The sequence below is a fragment of the Etheostoma cragini genome, chromosome 20, assembly GCF_013103735.1.
Source record: "Etheostoma cragini isolate CJK2018 chromosome 20, CSU_Ecrag_1.0, whole genome shotgun sequence".
In the NCBI taxonomy this organism is placed as follows: domain Eukaryota; kingdom Metazoa; phylum Chordata; class Actinopteri; order Perciformes; family Percidae; genus Etheostoma; species Etheostoma cragini.
In genome coordinates, this window is record NC_048426.1 from 1209121 (window position 1) to 1225883 (window position 16763).

The following is a 16763-nucleotide window of genomic DNA, read 5'->3' on the forward strand; positions in this document are numbered from 1 at the left end:
TCATTCCACTCGAGCCTGAAAAAAGACTGAAAATTTGGGAAAATTACAGAACGGCTGTTGCTTTTAAAATATAAATTCACTTGTAGGTGTGATTAAAATTGGGAACGTGGGCAGCGTAATGGTGTGCGAATAAGTAACGGCGTGTGTATTTCCCAAAGCGACTAACCTACAGGGATACACTCCTGCACATTTGTCGTAGTTGGCGTTTAAAGTCTGTGTGATGCGGTGTTTCTCTTGGACAGCAGAACACCGGGGGTGGGGGTGGGGGGTGAAAGGGAAGATGGGGGTTACATATGGTGTTGTAGGACTTTCAGGTAGCGGATGTCTGGCGTGAGGGTCGGCCCATGGACGAGGCGCTGTAGGTGCGGGAGCGCTGCCTCACGGCCAGTCGGCAAGGCAGCTCCAGCTCCTGGAAGAGGGGGGTCCCTGTGATCTCCACCGCCTCGGGACGCTCGCTGGGGCTCCACGACAGCATGCTCCGCACCATACTCAGCTACACACAGAGAGACAACACAGTACTGTCACACAACAGGGACATGCCAATAGTAATAATATCACCCATAAGTGCAACATAATGTAACCTCACGGTTATAGTGACCAGCATGTTCACAGTAGGTTCAGAAAGCTGAAATAGAGTCAAAAGTATAACATTGTTTATTATATTACAAAAATATATAAGAGGAACAAGGGTTCAGCTTATTTGCCAGTAAGATTTCCAGTAGTGCAGGTTTAAATGATACAAATCCAAACAAGCCAAGACATAAAGAACAATATGTCACAGGATAACTATTTTCAATCAACTGTACTTTTGGCATTCTTAGAATAACCAAAATCTGCCCATGCTTCAGACTCAGTCCTCTTAGAGGGCTGATAAATATCCAGAGTCATCACCGCCTTCCGCCTTGATTCCAACTTCAAGAAACACACGTCGGAATGAATTTCGGATGATGTCCGTAATCAATTCTTTATCACTTAGGTTAGGGACATTTTATTTTGCTTGGATGTAAAAATATGATTCTTAGAGAACTCTCAAATATTTTTTGTAATGCACCAGGTTAATGTTTACATTGAGATTTTAACCCCCAAAATGTTGTTTCAAGCACTTTTTATTCATACATCCAAAGGCATACATCAAAAGATTGATTTCTAGATTATATGAATCATTATCAGATCACAATATTCATTTAAATTGGCGAATCGGTTACTTTAAGCCAATCCTACATAAAACACAGCTGAAGAAGCAGTAGAAACTGCAATTTGCGCACACACACACACACACACAGTACAAGACATCTTAAAATATAACAGTACACAACTAGTAAAGTGCTACACTGGGATAACAGGATGGGGGTAGAATCACAGATTATGCTTTGGGATTATGTAATCTCATTACAAGGTAAACAGGTAAACAACAAGGTCATGTGACCAACCCCACATCAGTGGCAGAGAGGTGCCTTGTATAAATAATATAAATAACATGTTTAATTGATGTTTTTTTCATTTTAAAGATTAGTTTTTTGGGCATTTTAGGCCTTTATTTGATAGGACAGTTTAGACTTGAAAGGGGTGGGGGGGCAGAGGGCTGCAGCTCGGAGTCAAACTTCTATATATGGGCGCCCGCGCAACCAGATGAGTTTACCAGGCGCCCTTCAACAGATTATTTAAACGGATAACTTGAGTCTAATGGGATTATGGATCAAATCATGTTGATACAACTGTCTCAGATAATAATGCTGCTATTTGCATTTATTGTGTGTGTAGTAGGTCAATATTAGCGTATTTAACTTCACATCCAGTTGATTTGAGAGCAAAATGATCCAACTACACCTCCTAATTGGATTAGCTCAGCAGACTTGACTCACCAAGTGGATCATGTTGGTGTGGACAGGTCCTTTAAACCCCTCTCTGACAGACTACACAGTAACAAGGACCTCTCACAGCTCTGGATGTGTCCCGCTTTGTTCCTTCACTATTTGCGTGTTCTCAGGATAAACTAGAAAACCCTTTTCCTGGTTGAGACGTAGTCTGTGCTTGCGGCCACCGGGTGGCAGCAGACGGCCACTCACCTCCTGAACATTGTTCTTGGAGAAAACCTCTGGGATCCGCAGCGCTCTCACCTCTGTCAGCGTCTAGGAGAAAAAGGGATGTAAACACCTGTGAGTGGAGCTGTGCTGGCGGATCATCAGGCCCTTTGTTACCGAGACAAAGGCGCACACACACACACACACACACACACACACACACACACACACACACACACTAAAGCAACAATAATTAGTGTTACAGTTATATGTTACAGTTAACCCCAACAGACTTTTCTTACAAAATAGAATAATTAACGGGATGAAAGAACAGACAGAAAGATACACCATCTCATTAGGAAGTGTCTCTGTTCTCAAGCACAAACAAACAGCAGCAGTGGGAATTCTTCCTGGAGTCTAAAATGGGACGGGATCATTTTAACTCTCTTTAAATATCGGCGGTGACCTGTCTGTTTTGGAAGGGATCTGAAATTTGTAATGGCTTTTCAGTTTAGAATAATTCAGTTGTGGTAATTATTGCTTGCTACATGAATTTATTCTAAAAATAGACTTTTGTATAATCTGCTTTTGTTTAATGAATGTTCCTTTGATGTGTTCCTTTTGCTTTGCTCACACAGCCCTTTGTCTTTACTTATGTTTACACAGATACAGTCTAAATGGACTATAATCATCATGTGCTTGGCGGTTTTTGTAAGCAAAAGTCAAAAGGGTAATTTGTTGTTGTATTACAACCCTTTTGGGAACTGAGTAAAAAGGAGAGGAAAGAAATGTCCAATGAAGGCATGATTGTGTCAATGTGTGGCTGACTCACCCTCACTCTCTCCATCTGGGTCCTGAACGGATACAGCAGCTCAAACAGGATCAGACCCAGAGAGTAGATGTCCACTTTGTGAGAGTACGAGTTTCCAGAGAGCTGCCAGAAAAAAAAAAAAGGATGGAATTTGAGATATAAAATCTGTTTTAGAGGTAAGATAGGTCAGCACAATATATCCTTTTTTTTATTGTCAGCTGAAATCAACTGGTGCAATAAACGCTGCGAAGAAGACACAGATCTTTTGTTAGTTGAAAGAAAATATCAGTAGAAATCTGCCCTTTTTTAAGCTGTGTCTTTAATATTTAATTTAATGTTGGATTTGTTTGATAAAAAATTGGAAATGATTTCCTTTCATTTGCTTTAAATTCAACAAACAATTTGAATGCTAGGAGAATTCAAAGCAGCAGAACTGAGTACACTTTAATATCTATTTAGCGCAAGTTATATTGTATTTGAGATATCAACAACGTTATCGCATATTTTCCTCATATTGTGTAGCCCCCCCCCCCCCCTTCGTAGGTGATCCACCTACCATACTGGCTAATAGAGAAATGACAGTGTGGAATCAGATCTTATCACAGTTATAGTTTTTATTGTGGTTTCAGTTTTTTTGTGTGTTGTTCTGATGATAGTCTCAGTATTTCTGTGATGCTTATCCTACAGCATCACCGGCCCGTGTGTGTGTGCTCACCTGCTCCGGGCTCATGTAGAGCTTGGTGCCGACCTGGCCCGTGTGGCGGGTCAGCAGCGGGGCGGGCGTCAGGGCGCTCGGCTCGTCCTCGTCCTCCTCCTGGTCCATGGCCGTCACCAGGCCGAAGTCTCCCACCTTCACCACGTCATCCATGGTGAAGAATATGTTGGAGGGCTGGAGGACAGGGGAGGGGGGACAGTTTAGAGTTATGTTAGTCTTGCTTTGCCAGACCCTCCTCCACAGCTAGTTTTTGAGATATGCTCATTTTTATGAGCAGAGTGTGAAGGCGTTTTGATCTGCGATGGATATGGTCCACTTGATTATTAGTGAGCCTGGTGAACAATTCTAACTGGGGCTGATGTCAAAATAGAAGTATCAGGATTTGTTACAAATGTCTTACCGATCAAATACAAACACTTTTGCCTGTTATTGGACAGTGTGTAGTGTGTGAGTGTGTGCATGTTCACCTTGAGGTCCCTGTGCATGAGCCCCTTGCTGTGCAGGAAGTCAACGGCCTCTGCAATCTGGAGGAAGATATCTAGACACTGGTTGTGCTCCCTCTGCTCCGGGAGGCAGCGCTGAGCCATCCAGTCCTTCAGGTTCTCTTTCCGACAGAGCTGCATCTGGATGTACAGGTACACCTGGAGACAGGGGAAGAGGGTTTCAATATATTACACTGGACACTGACACTGGAAACTATTATTTCATTTTAGAGAGAGAGAAAAATGGTGTCTGTAAAACTAATGCAGATGTTAGCTCTTCACCCTAAAATATGTGACACCAGTTAATGACAGCCGACTGAGTGAATGATGGACTGACCTTGGGAGAGGGCTGGACTCGCTGGGTTAAGGGAGTTGGGGGGAGAGCCAGGGTGAGGGAGGTCGGCCGGGGGGGAGAGGAAGAGGAGGGCGGGACAGATTCCTGATGTCTAGTGTGCGAGGAAGACGAGCTGTTCTTCTCCGTCAGCGTGCTGGGACTGGCAGCGCCAGAAACCGAGTCTGTGTCTGCGTCGGCGTCTCGGTCGCAGCCCGAGTCCTCGAACACGATGTCAAAGGAAGAAGAGGTGCGGTCGCTGGGGCCGCGCGGAGGACACAGCTCAAAGGAGTGGGGGGTGTCGGAGGCGTCGGGGTCCGCCTGGCTGTCCCTCTCAGACATCAGGCTGTCGTGGCCCAGCAGCGGGTGGAAGGACAGGTCTCCGTCGTCAAAACCTACAGCGCTACCGGCACTGCTGAAGAGCAGCGCACGGGCGTCCACGGAGGCCTCCAGGACGTCTCCTCCGGGCCCAGAGGCAGGGGACACGGAGCTGGACACTGGAACTTTGACTGACAGCGCCTCCATGTGGTCGAGGAAGCTCATTGGCCAGTCTGTGGTACTAAAAGAGAGAAAGATGGGTTGGTTGCTGCCAGACTGACTCCAATCACAATACTACTACATCCATGTTACTAATAATTCAAGATACCGGGCAAGTGTGCAATATAATAAGACATGTCCCATCCAAGATACGGCCACACTAACAATGCCGCCCCCGGACCATAGACCCCATTGTTAGAGCCATGTTCCAACAGCTGAGCGGTACAGGATAACTAGTTTAAAAAGCTGAGGCTAACCTGGCGTCTTTCAGCCACCTCTGGTCCATCTCCTCCTGCCAGCCCTCGGGGGGGCTCTCCTGCCAGGCGTTGAAGTAGCGGATAATTCCTGGATGTTCCAGCTTGGCCAGGGCCTTCACCTCTCGCATCACCTTCTCACGCGCCAGCTCTCTGTACGACATAAAACTGAGCTTTAGACTTTCATTCACATTAAGGACAACCACGTTTTTAAGATCTCAAAACACAAATTTCTAATACGACTTATATTGACTAATAAGACTTTGCTGTTCAATAAACGTTTTGTGTTTGGTGTTTTCTAATCCCACATTGGATTCATTGTTGAACAGATGCAGGTACAACTGTTCTGGAAAATATATCAGGAATTGCTCCAGGACACTAACTGACTGTAATGACCCCCACATAAGCCCAGTATTGATATATGATGGGCTCAATAAGCCTTTCAACAAAACCACTAGGCATAAAAATCATTTAGCTTGCACTGTGTGATTTACCAGCCAACAAAAGGGCTGAAATAAAAACATAACCACAGATCTGCTTTAGCTAATCCCTACATTTCCATGCTTGTCAGTATAAATATGAAATGCATGGCTAATATTTGTTCTAAACTGTCAGTTGTGGATCTGTGTGGTTCTCCGCATATAGATAAGTAGGTCACTGCTTACAAAAGTCAGTCTAACAGCTTTAATGAAAAAGGAGTTAAAGGAAGAGCTAATAGCCTCGAGCAAGGAAGTCTGCGGTGTGACCAGCGAGAGGCGCTACCTGTTGGGCAGACGGATTCTTTTGATGGCGTAGTGGCAGTCGTCCACTTTGTTGCGGGCTTCAAAGACGACGCCGAAGCCCCCGCGGCCAAGGCACTGCACTGGCTCAAAGTCAGTCAGGTACCTGGGGAGAAGACACTTTGGTCGTCATTTTGCAAGAAGAATCACTCTGCTCTCAGTAAAAGAAAAGAGCTGTGTGTGACAGGTGTGTTATCACCTATATCCCCGAAAATTTCAAAGACCTGTGATCAGACAATTCACTGGGGTCGAGGAGGCTTACTTAGTGGTAAAAGGGGATTACCAGGGAAGGAATTACTACCAGCCAAGTCCATGTTAAGGCTGGATGTGGCTGCTGAGCAGGCAAGTAAGCAACTTACAGCAAAACAGTTGCATGAATCTAAACTGATGTTGTGCTGTTGAAAAAATACTTGACTCTCTTCCATGCTGAATAGCAGAAAATACAAATGTTTAAATTTACAACTGCAAAGGGAAAGCACATGTATACTGAATCTTGTTTTGTGCAACTTTAACAATGTCTTTAGTAAGCAAAGCTCTACTGCAAGTGTTCTTTCAATCCCATAACACCTGTGAGCTATATCACATAAACCCTGCATCTTGTGCAACATCTACCATCCTGACTCATAAACAATCATTTGCAAAATCTCTGTTAATCTGCATTCAGATTCACAATACTTGGTTTATCCCCCAGAGGCAAGTCATGTTTTCAGTCTATCCCATCCATGACAGAAATGAATAACCTCAAATAAACATCAGCATTAAAATCAACATGCCAGTGACAACGAGTGCACAGATCAACGGGTTGTGTTTAGTAGCCCGATAGCTGGAGGAACAAAAGAATTTGCATTGTCTTAAAGAAATAAAATCATTTGGCTTCCTTCTATTTACTATTGTTAAAATCAGCAGTTCTACACCAGTGGGGCGGTCTTGATTTGTCAAATCTATGGCTACGTTTACATGCACAACGATATTCCACATTCCGAATATGACAATAGTCTGAATTTAATACAGGTCATGTAAACAACATATTCTTGGCTGATATTCAGAATAAGGCCTTTTTCTAAATATAGCATTTTTTGATGAAGTAGTGCGATATTCCGGTATTATTCGGGTTTCAGAGACATTCTTTGGACGTGCATACAGCACATTTGCAATATCCACTCAATCAGGGTCTTACACCCAGTTTACGGCCTCTTGCCTGTTTACAGCTTATGGTCAGCTTTGGCAATTCTATGGTTGCTGTAACTAAAAACTGTGCATTTTAGCCTAACTACATATTCAGACTTTCTTTTAAAACAGGAAAAAAAATATATATATATATATATATATATATATATATATACACAGTATATATATATATATTTATATATATATATATTCAGCACACACACACAGAGACTATATATTACAAATTGTTAACACTAAGCAGCATCTGTGTGAATCTATGCATGTTGCACTGGGAGTTGGCCTGGTCTAAAAAGGCTTGGGAACCACTGCTCTACACCCTGAGGAAGTATCCCCTCTCATGCTCCTCTGGGGATTCAAGGCGGTCTTATTAGGAAACGTGCTGGCACATGTAATTCAGGCCCTGATCCTGACTCACGTCTACCTCAGCTGCTGCAACAGCCACCAGTTTATTTATGGAAACTTCTGCTATGAATGAATTGCAGCAGAAGAGGGAGGGTGTTTATCATTTTGAGGTGGATCCAAATAATGTGCAAGTGGTGACAACAGGAGAAAAACGAAAAAAAGTCATATAGTTTGCTTGTGTTTCGGGGCATCCAGTTAAAGAATGTAAACATGAAAGCTCCATCGATCAAACAACAGGAGGTCAGTGACAGCCCATAAATTATGGCTACTGATCATATTTGGGATGTCAAAAATACCACAAAAAAAACTTGTGACAATGTGCTGACAGTGATGTAAAGTGACACTGTGACCCTGTGGCAGATGCTGCTGGGCAGGGTGGGGTCTGATGGCAAACAGCTGAGTTATCCAATCACGCACTACTACGCCTTGTATCTCCCATCTCTGCCTTGTCCTATCCAGGCAGGCTGGAAGAGCACCGGTCACCATGGTAACAGTGCCGAATCTGTAGCTACACCTTGAAAGAGTGAGACTCGCGTGGAACTTTCAAGTGCGATAACAACTCCCGGTAGAGTGGTAGTGTTTTGTCAAGTTCTCCTGAGTCATGACAAAAAATCCTTTACAAGCATGTTCTGCCTCAGCATCACAGAGTGTTAATAATGTACCTGGACACATATTCGCTGAAACGGGTCTCCATGGCAACCGGCTCTTTGGATTCCACAACCTCAAGGTCAAACTTGGAGTCTGTCTGGCACTGTGTCTCCGACTCTTTACGTTGCTATTAGGGACAGAAGGAGGACAGCAAAGACACAATGAGGGAATTAGAAATGTTTCCCAGTTTCGGATGTAAAATATAAGACCACCTTCTGTGGCATGCTGGGTATTTATTTATAAGAAAACACTGAATAAAGTCTCTCAGCCACAGGCAAAATGAGACAGAGGGAAGAATTGTTTTGAATTCTGTGACAAGACATTCCTTTAACAAGCAATGCACTCATGTTAAATGACACTATCCACAGAAGAATCACCTATTTCTATGTTGCACAGTCAAGTCTAACATTACAGTGTCAATAGCTAGTTTTAACTTTAACCGGGTGCCCATGTATAGAGGTTCACTGTTCGACGCAGCAGACCCGGGTTCGCCTCTGACCTGCGGCCCTTTGCTCCATGTCATTCCCCCCCTCTCTCCCTTTTTATGTCTTCAGCTGTCCTGTCAAAAATAAAGGCTCAAAATGCCCCCAAAATATCTAAAAAAAAAAAAACTTTTTACAACCACTATAAAAGCATGGACATCCATGTACATGGATGTGACAAAGTTTGTTCAGTGACATTTTAAAGGAAGTCCCTTGTATTTCTTTTTCTGTCAGACTCAAATTAAACTCCATACCGAATCACAATCAGAATCATAAAAGTCCTCTCATATGAGGAAGCATTTTTTTTAACATGCTTGAGCAGCTGCGTGCTGTGTCTTAACATTATATGACAAGAATAACCCACAGCAGTCATTCTGTGTCTTACCCTCACATAGGCCACCGGGGCGGGAGGGTGGAAGAATTTGCGGACGATGTAGGTGGTGGCGGCGATGCAGAAGATGATGGTGCCGAGGATCTCCTTCCACCAGGGCAGCAGCAGCACAGGGTCCTTTCTCCTGCGACTCTCTGCTCCTGCCCCGTTTCCCTTTATCAAGCTTACGGCGCTGTTGCGTTTCTCCCGGTAACGCTTGCTGTAGGGGAAGTAGTAGCCGTTGTCTACGGAGAGGAAAAAGCAATGAATCTGCGACTTGTTCATTTTGTCCCTCTCAGCCAATTCCCTTTCCTCTGCTGTGCACTGCAGCATGATTTTACTTCACTACGGCCCTACGTCCAGCATCAGGTTCTTACCATATGGATACTGAAGGATGGATAGGGCTCCGTTGCTGTATTCGTCGTGGGAGAACTTGTCATTATTCAAACACTTGTCAAATTCGTCCGAGCCGACCAGGGCTGGTGTCCGAGATGGGGAATCTGTTTCAAATACAAGAAGAATAAGTTCTTCCATCTCCGTAAAAAGAGGGATCGAAAGAGTCGGAGCACCAATCGCCAGATAGCCGTGTATTGAGTAAAACAAAGACAAAGCCATGAGCGACAGGGAACAATAAATAGATAAAATATTATATAAATAATTTCTCAAATTCTCAGTGGATCAGGTGTTAAGCAACTTCTTAAACTAGAGAAGATAAGATACTCCCTCCAAGGGTCTGTTTTAAAGTTTCATACTATTTGGCAGCCTTTCTTGGCATGTGTAGAGAAGCAAAAGAATGAAACTCAATAATACATTGCATATTCCTATATTATTGATTTCTCATATTTTTTTATTTTTATAGAATGGACTAGTTTATTTGTCACTGTAAAACATTGTCATAACAAACCATACCCTCACATGCACATAACGAGACAGGTGTGTCTAGTGCATAGTAGTATACATTCATACACTTTCACACACACCGTACTCTCACACTTTAAAAAGATCACAGTACTGGGAAAGTACAAATACAGTGCAAAACAGGCAAGGCAATCATTCAGCATGATGAAGTCCTATTTCTGTGACTGAATGTTTAGAGTTGTGATGGCTGAGGAGAAAAAGCCGTCTCTAAACCTGGATGTTCGGGTTCTGACAGATCTATTCTGTCTCCTTCTTTGGGTAAATATATGAGGGGAATGGCTTTAAATTTAGAGAGTGTTGGTCTGGTAGGTGGATGGGTGGGTAGATCTTTGAGATTAGTTTGGACTTTAATAAACAGACGTTGAGCAAAAGAATCTTGAAAACACAGTATCAGTATCACTTTGTGTTTAGCAGTTCTAAGGAAGCCAGTCTTCAGTCACTGCTCAGCCCATAGGTGGCCGTCACAAACTAAGTTGCCTTGGTGAGTAGACACAGCGCCTAAAGACTAACGCAGGTGGGAACTTACGGACTAGAGGCTTCCACTTGACTGTGGGCAGTGGAATGATGTCGTCTTCTGATCCGATGGCTTTGCTGGGGAACTTTTCACTTATCCTCACTGAGGACTGGAGGTAGAGCTGTCCCTGGAACATTCCTGATGAACCCAGGGCAAAGGAGTTATACACATACTCACACACTTCTCTGGTACCTCGTATACTGTAGACACTTAGTAAAATACAGACACACAAATTGCAAATAATGCAACAAAAAAGGGCTGCACAATATGAGAAAAATATGTTGAATATTGTGATATTACTTACAATAATAAACAATTTACACTCTGTTATTACACACAGGCTTAAATACTCACAATACTCAGTAGCTATACATGCACTAATGGAGAGATGTCAGAGTGGGAGGGCTGCCCATGGAAAGGCAACCCAAACAGTTGGGGGTTCAGTGCCTTGCTCAAGAGCACATTGGAAGTGCCCAGAGGTGAACTGGCCTCTCTCCAGCAACCAGTCCATTGCCATACTTTGGTCCGTACGGGGATCAAACCAGCGACCCTCCGGTTCCCAACCCAACTCCCTTCTGACTGAGCTAGAAATGTCACAGCCATTCGTAATGTATTAATTGGGCAAGTTGATATTGCAATGTTGATAAAAAAAGAAAAAAAACATATTGTGCAGCCCTACAACAAAACATGAGTTATACACACGTCTGCAGTGTGTGAATTTACCAAGGTAAACATTGGACGCTTCAGCTCCTCTGGCCTTCTTCGAATCGTCATCGTCATCCTCCTCATCCATTTCCGACTGGTTGCTGTAGGCGTTGTCGTCGAACAAGGCGATGGGTGTGACTTTACCCCCGCCCACCAGCCAAGCCGACGCGATGGGCGTGCAGAACTACACAACACAGGTGATAGTGAATGAGCTGATATAAGGTATGATCTCCAGAGGGAGGGGCCACGTAAACACACTTGTAGTAAATGCGGTTAGTTAGAACTCCTCACATGTCGTTCCCAGATCAGCTGTCCATCAGGCTCCGTGCTGAAGGCCATGATCTTCCAATCTGGAACAGACACTTTGATGACGAGGTCCAGATTCTGGCTCTGCTGCTTCTCCGTCTGCACCCTCTCTTTTGGTTCATCAGTGATGACCCGCTGACTCTCCCTCCAGGCGTCGCCATTGGCACCTTCCCCCTCCAGGAAGTTCATTCCAGACTGCGTCTCAGTTAGTAGCTTCAGCTCAAAGTTTCCAACACTGAAGTTCCAGCTAGTATTAAGAATAATAATACACACTTCAGTGGTAATTTTGTGACTGATGATGACACTTACTGTAGATATCAAACTTTTAGATTTAGACTTTCAGATTTATAAATAATAATGGTTGAGTGTTTTTTCTCTCAGTACCAACGCAAGCAAAGGTAATATTTATCTAACATGGGTCTGCTGAGAGGCAGATGGTAGGACGCTGACAAAGGCAACACATACACGATGATGCTTCTACAACTACGAATGTAGTCATTTTAACTCTGAGTGGCTGAAAGGTTGCTGAGTGCCTGTGAATCCTTCTGGAATACCAGACAAGATGCAGTAGCCACTTCATCACTGAAACTGGCTGACCGGCTGACTAACCAGAACAGAGTGATTGACCGATTAAATCATACTCACTTCTCTATCCCTGATCGGGGCCTGATGGCCCGCACAGTCTTCTGAGTCCTCTGTAGCAGGAGCACATCTTCGGCCTCTATCTCCTCATCTCCCCGGCGACAGCCCATTGCAGAGCAGATGTACCGAAGCTGAGGCACACACCATGACGAAGGGGGTTATTATTGTTGGCCTCTTTTGAAAACATTATGACAATAATTTAAAGGTGATCTAAATGTGTTTTAGTCACACGTGTTTTAGGCTGCAACATTTGTCCTGCTAGGTTTGTTGACCATGAATACAAAAAAAAAAAGAATTGAAAAAAGTAACAAAAATGTTTGAAACGGTTTCAAAAGTACACTAAAATGGTGGAAAAAGCTCAAAATGAAAATCCTGGAAGGACAAAAAGTTCAGTTGAACAATGTCGGCATACTGTTTGAAACAAATGCTTGTCAATTGAGCTGGCCAGGCTAAATTGACTAGCATGCTACAGCTGATAGAACAACTAGTGCGCTGCCAAAACCTTCTGGGTAAAACTCAAGAATGTGTGTTCCAGGTGTGCGAGTAGTCAACATAAATAGACTGTTTTATATGGTTAGGTCACCGTACCAAACCAGATGCGCAGTGATCTGAAGTGATCTGAACATTGAATACACATACCGCTACAGTCCTAATCAACATACCATAAGCTCTAACTAAGGCGAGTTCACTGACCTTGCCACTGTAGGCCCCCAGACCATAGGTGGTAAGAGATTTGCCCCCAACCAGGACAGTGTCATCCCCGATTCGGTAAGACGAATCTAGCAGGGACTCCACACTGAAAGGCACTGCCTCCATAGTCTCCCTGTCCCGGTTCCACGTGAACAAGGCACCGTCCAGTGAAGGGATTACCATCTTATTGCCAAACACCTGCAGGAACAAACAGGTTGGTTTTAAAGTGTCGATTGCTGACGTGTCAAAACCAAGTTCATGTAAATGAGTGGCAAAAGCCCATATCCCAACAAAGGAAAGCCAGGGAATGTGTTAAATTACTAATTTAACAAAAAACATCATCAAGTTTTCTTCCAAGGTTGTTTAAGAGTTTTCATCTGGGTTATTCCATAACAGAAGCATCAGCAGGGAGGGGCCAAACCACGGACGTGGCAGTTTATCGGAACTATGTTGTTTTGGGACCAGTCAAGTTCGAGTGTCCTCAGTTAAAGACGGTCTCTTTTGAGTTTGAGGCAAAGCTTTTGCTTAACAAGAGTACAAGTTACCCTTATGAAAAATGCTGCTCCAAAAAACTGAGTTTCAAAGTCAAAATGCAGAGATGTCTTATTATGCTTAATTTGAAAAGCTTAAATACCACACTAACTCCTTTGACACTGACATATTCCTATGTCTGGTTGCTTTGTATTGTTTTTACCTGATGTTGGATTGCCAGTAGCTTAGCATTAGTAACCCTAATGTTAAGTTACCCCTTTGCTGTGCCAGAGTGTCTTGATGTACCTATATTAGGGTCGGGCAATATATTGATGTTGTATTGATGTCGCAATATGAGACTAGATATTGTCTTAGATTTTAGATATTGTAGTATCATAATATGGTAAGTGTTGTCTTTACCTGGTTTTACAGGCTGCATTACAGTAAAGTGATGTCATTTTCTGAACTTACCAGACTGTCCTAGCTGTTCTGTTATTTACCTTTACCCACTAAAACAACTGCTCAACAGTGCTGTCCAGGGCTGATTCTAGGATCAGAGATTTAGGGGTGCCTCAAACCCTTTTAACAAAAATAAGTAGAATATGGGGTTGTGCCGATGAACAATGTCATCGTTCATCCCTAACCCTATCCCGATGGAGAGCCACCATCGTGATGCCACACCCCCCGCCCTGTCAGACACACGCTAATCCTAATCGCGGATGCTGGACGGAAAACTGACAACTGCGTTGGCTTTAAACTAGCAAAGACACTTGACACTTGCGATGTGTCTGAGATAGGGCCCCTTAGGTGGAAACTACTTTTATTCCCCCTTATGTGCAACCTATTTGTGAAAAAGACCATCGCTTTGAGCAGACTGGATTGGTTGTAGTGATACATTCTCTCTCTCTCTCTCTCCCTGTCAGTTGTAGCTCGCTCTACCTGCTAGTGACGTTGGACACAGGCGTTAACAACGGAACGCTATCACTCTCTTTTATCCCCTCATCAGACTAACTTTGTGGATAATACATGCGTGCATCAATAAGTAAGTCTGATGGCGATGTTATGTAGGATGTATGAATGGACGTTAGCAACAGTAGACAGAAAACGCTGGCCGACAGACATCCGCCCATACAGCTGCAGCTTTAGCCCCCAAACACACTTGGTCTAAATCCACAGGCTTTGGGACCATTACACAACTAAGAGCCTAAGTAATTAACCTGGATCTTTATAAAAAAAATTAAAAGGGTGCCACCGTGGATAAGGTGCGGGTGTGCTCCTGTATGTGTGCTGTTAGGTGCTCACTGTAGGCGAGGGGGGGGGCAAGGCTGACATCATTGCAAAAACCTGAGCCCAATCCTGATTTGACCTCCACAGCTCTAGCTCGTCAGTGGGTGCAGGGACAATCGTTTTCTTCAAGCACCTCAGTCATTTTTATGCAGAGACTGTCAGCAAAAATATGTTTATTTGGAAGTTGTGACTCACTCTTTTCATTTTCAAAGATTATTTTTTGGGCATTTTAGACCTTTATTTATATATTAGGACAGCTAAAGATATGAAAGGGGAGAGAGAGGGGGGAATGACATGCAGCAAACTTCTCAGTGACATAACAGCAGAATGGACCCATCACTGATTCCTTGTCTCGTAAATGGATTCAATTCAATTCAATTTATATAGCGCTAAATCACAACAACAGTTATCTCATTGCGCTCTCCATAAAGAGCAGCTCTAGACCGTACTCTGATGGTATTTACAGAAACCCAACAGTTCCCTGTTGGATGCTTCCAAAAAGGACGGACACATCCGGAGCTGCTGGTGTCGACCCTGTGACCTGTCACTCACCTCCTATTGGAAATGCTGTCAGACTTAATAAAACGAAGTCAGTGTGGTTGCTTTGTGGTGGATTAACAAAATGCCAGGAGGGAGAAATGTGCGGCCGAATGATTTACTAGAGAGCGGAGCCAGGAGCAGAGGTGATGTCATCTTTTTCGAGGGAGGAGGGGGGTTTGGATTCAAGATGAGGATAAATTTAGCAAGTGAAGGGGAGGGGGGTCGGGGGGGATGCCAATCACATCACACCATGCAGGTATGGCTGAGGGGGTTCAAATAGGTTTACAGCAGAGGGGAATGTCCCAGAGCTGTGGATGAGTCATCCTGCCCTTGATGCCTTAATCCATCTCTGATCCAAAGCGGTCCAACACCAGCAATCCTGGATCTTGTCTTAGATCTCCCGTAGAGTGCGCATTTCGTTAAACTAATTTCTGCACTGACCAATCTACCACGTTGCCCTGCAAAACACTATATCAGCAAATAGTCAAACTGAATGAAAAGAAAACGAGGCGGTCAAAAGTTCCATAGATGTCAGTTACAGATGTAAGGAAATCTGATTGGTGCCAAGCGGGCTGAATCAGTCACATCCCCCCCTCTCCAAACTTTGTTCAGTGCATTATCAACAATAGCATCACACTGGCTCTAGCTGGCAGGGGTGTCTGGTAAATTATAAACCATTTCTCTGTTGTAACCAAGCAGACAAGACTTAAAAACCATTTTATGTCAGCACAGGGTAGTAGAAGGAGTCTGTAGAGTTGTTTGTGGCAAGTAGTGTAGGATTCACTTTGCATATTTTGACAGCTCTTAAAAGATAAAGCAGTGTGGAAGTCATCAAAGAAGGCACTAAAGGCCAGTATAAGTTCCCTAATATTACCTCTTTTAAAAGAATTTTAGGCCTTAAAAAAGTCGCAAAATGTAATCATGTAAAGAGTTTTAAGACCTTGCATAAACACTGTAATAAAAGGCAATAAAAGTCCTAAAAAAATGTAAATGTCTGCTGTCTTCGGTAATATTAGTTGACGTGGAGAAATCCAGACGGAAAATGTTTCTGTACATTCATCCGATAATCCGATAACCGACAACAACGTTGTATCATCCGATACAACGTTATGTTCCCCATTCACACTGCATCCATATAGATCTAATGCTGCACTCCGTTTTCAGAAGGTGTGTGACACCTTACCATGTCACACACTTTGGCATCGGACTACAATATAATCTGAGATGTTATTACTTACCCACCAGACCGTATGTCTGTATACACACACATTGTGTACATGTCTGTACATTTACTCGTTTAGATCTTAGTGTACCAATGCCATGAATCTTACAGAAATCCTCCTAGCTATTGCTGAGGAAATGTATTCCATTAAAATGGAAATCTGTTGAAGATAAAAGATTCTAAATGAATTAAAATACTTACTGAGCACAAACATTTCCATTCTCCGTGTGTGTCTCTTTTGCTGTGAATTTCCAATGCCCATTCATTTTTTAGGAGCTATAACTCAGACTCATTCAACTCTTAACCGCTTTGCTTTTTTGAAAACAGATCCAGTACCACGTGGATAACGGAGCCATTCAGTTATTCTGAGGCATCCGTCGGTTGTCTGCAGGGGAAAAGTCTTCACTGTGTAAGGTCGGAGTCCGTGTGTGTTTTTGCATTTTATCAT

General features: G+C 43.4%; 1 protein-coding gene across 1 annotated transcript in view; it reads right to left on the reverse strand.

Moving 5' to 3' along the window:
* Positions 1-231: 231 nt before the first annotated feature.
* Positions 232-16763, reverse strand: part of eif2ak3 (eukaryotic translation initiation factor 2-alpha kinase 3) — a 31055-nt gene continuing 14523 nt past the window's right edge. The window contains exons 3-18 of the mRNA XM_034859294.1: positions 12799-12993; positions 12109-12236; positions 11449-11710; positions 11176-11341; positions 10465-10590; positions 9398-9520; positions 9036-9265; positions 8183-8295; positions 5914-6036; positions 5155-5304; positions 4367-4919; positions 4015-4188; positions 3548-3721; positions 2854-2955; positions 2067-2129; positions 232-493 (exon numbers count right to left, since the gene is read on the reverse strand). Of these exons, the coding sequence (XP_034715185.1) occupies positions 311-493; positions 2067-2129; positions 2854-2955; positions 3548-3721; positions 4015-4188; positions 4367-4919; positions 5155-5304; positions 5914-6036; positions 8183-8295; positions 9036-9265; positions 9398-9520; positions 10465-10590; positions 11176-11341; positions 11449-11710; positions 12109-12236; positions 12799-12993 (2865 nt within the window). The 3' untranslated portion in view covers positions 232-310. The remainder of the gene's footprint in view (positions 494-2066; positions 2130-2853; positions 2956-3547; positions 3722-4014; positions 4189-4366; positions 4920-5154; positions 5305-5913; positions 6037-8182; positions 8296-9035; positions 9266-9397; positions 9521-10464; positions 10591-11175; positions 11342-11448; positions 11711-12108; positions 12237-12798; positions 12994-16763) is intronic.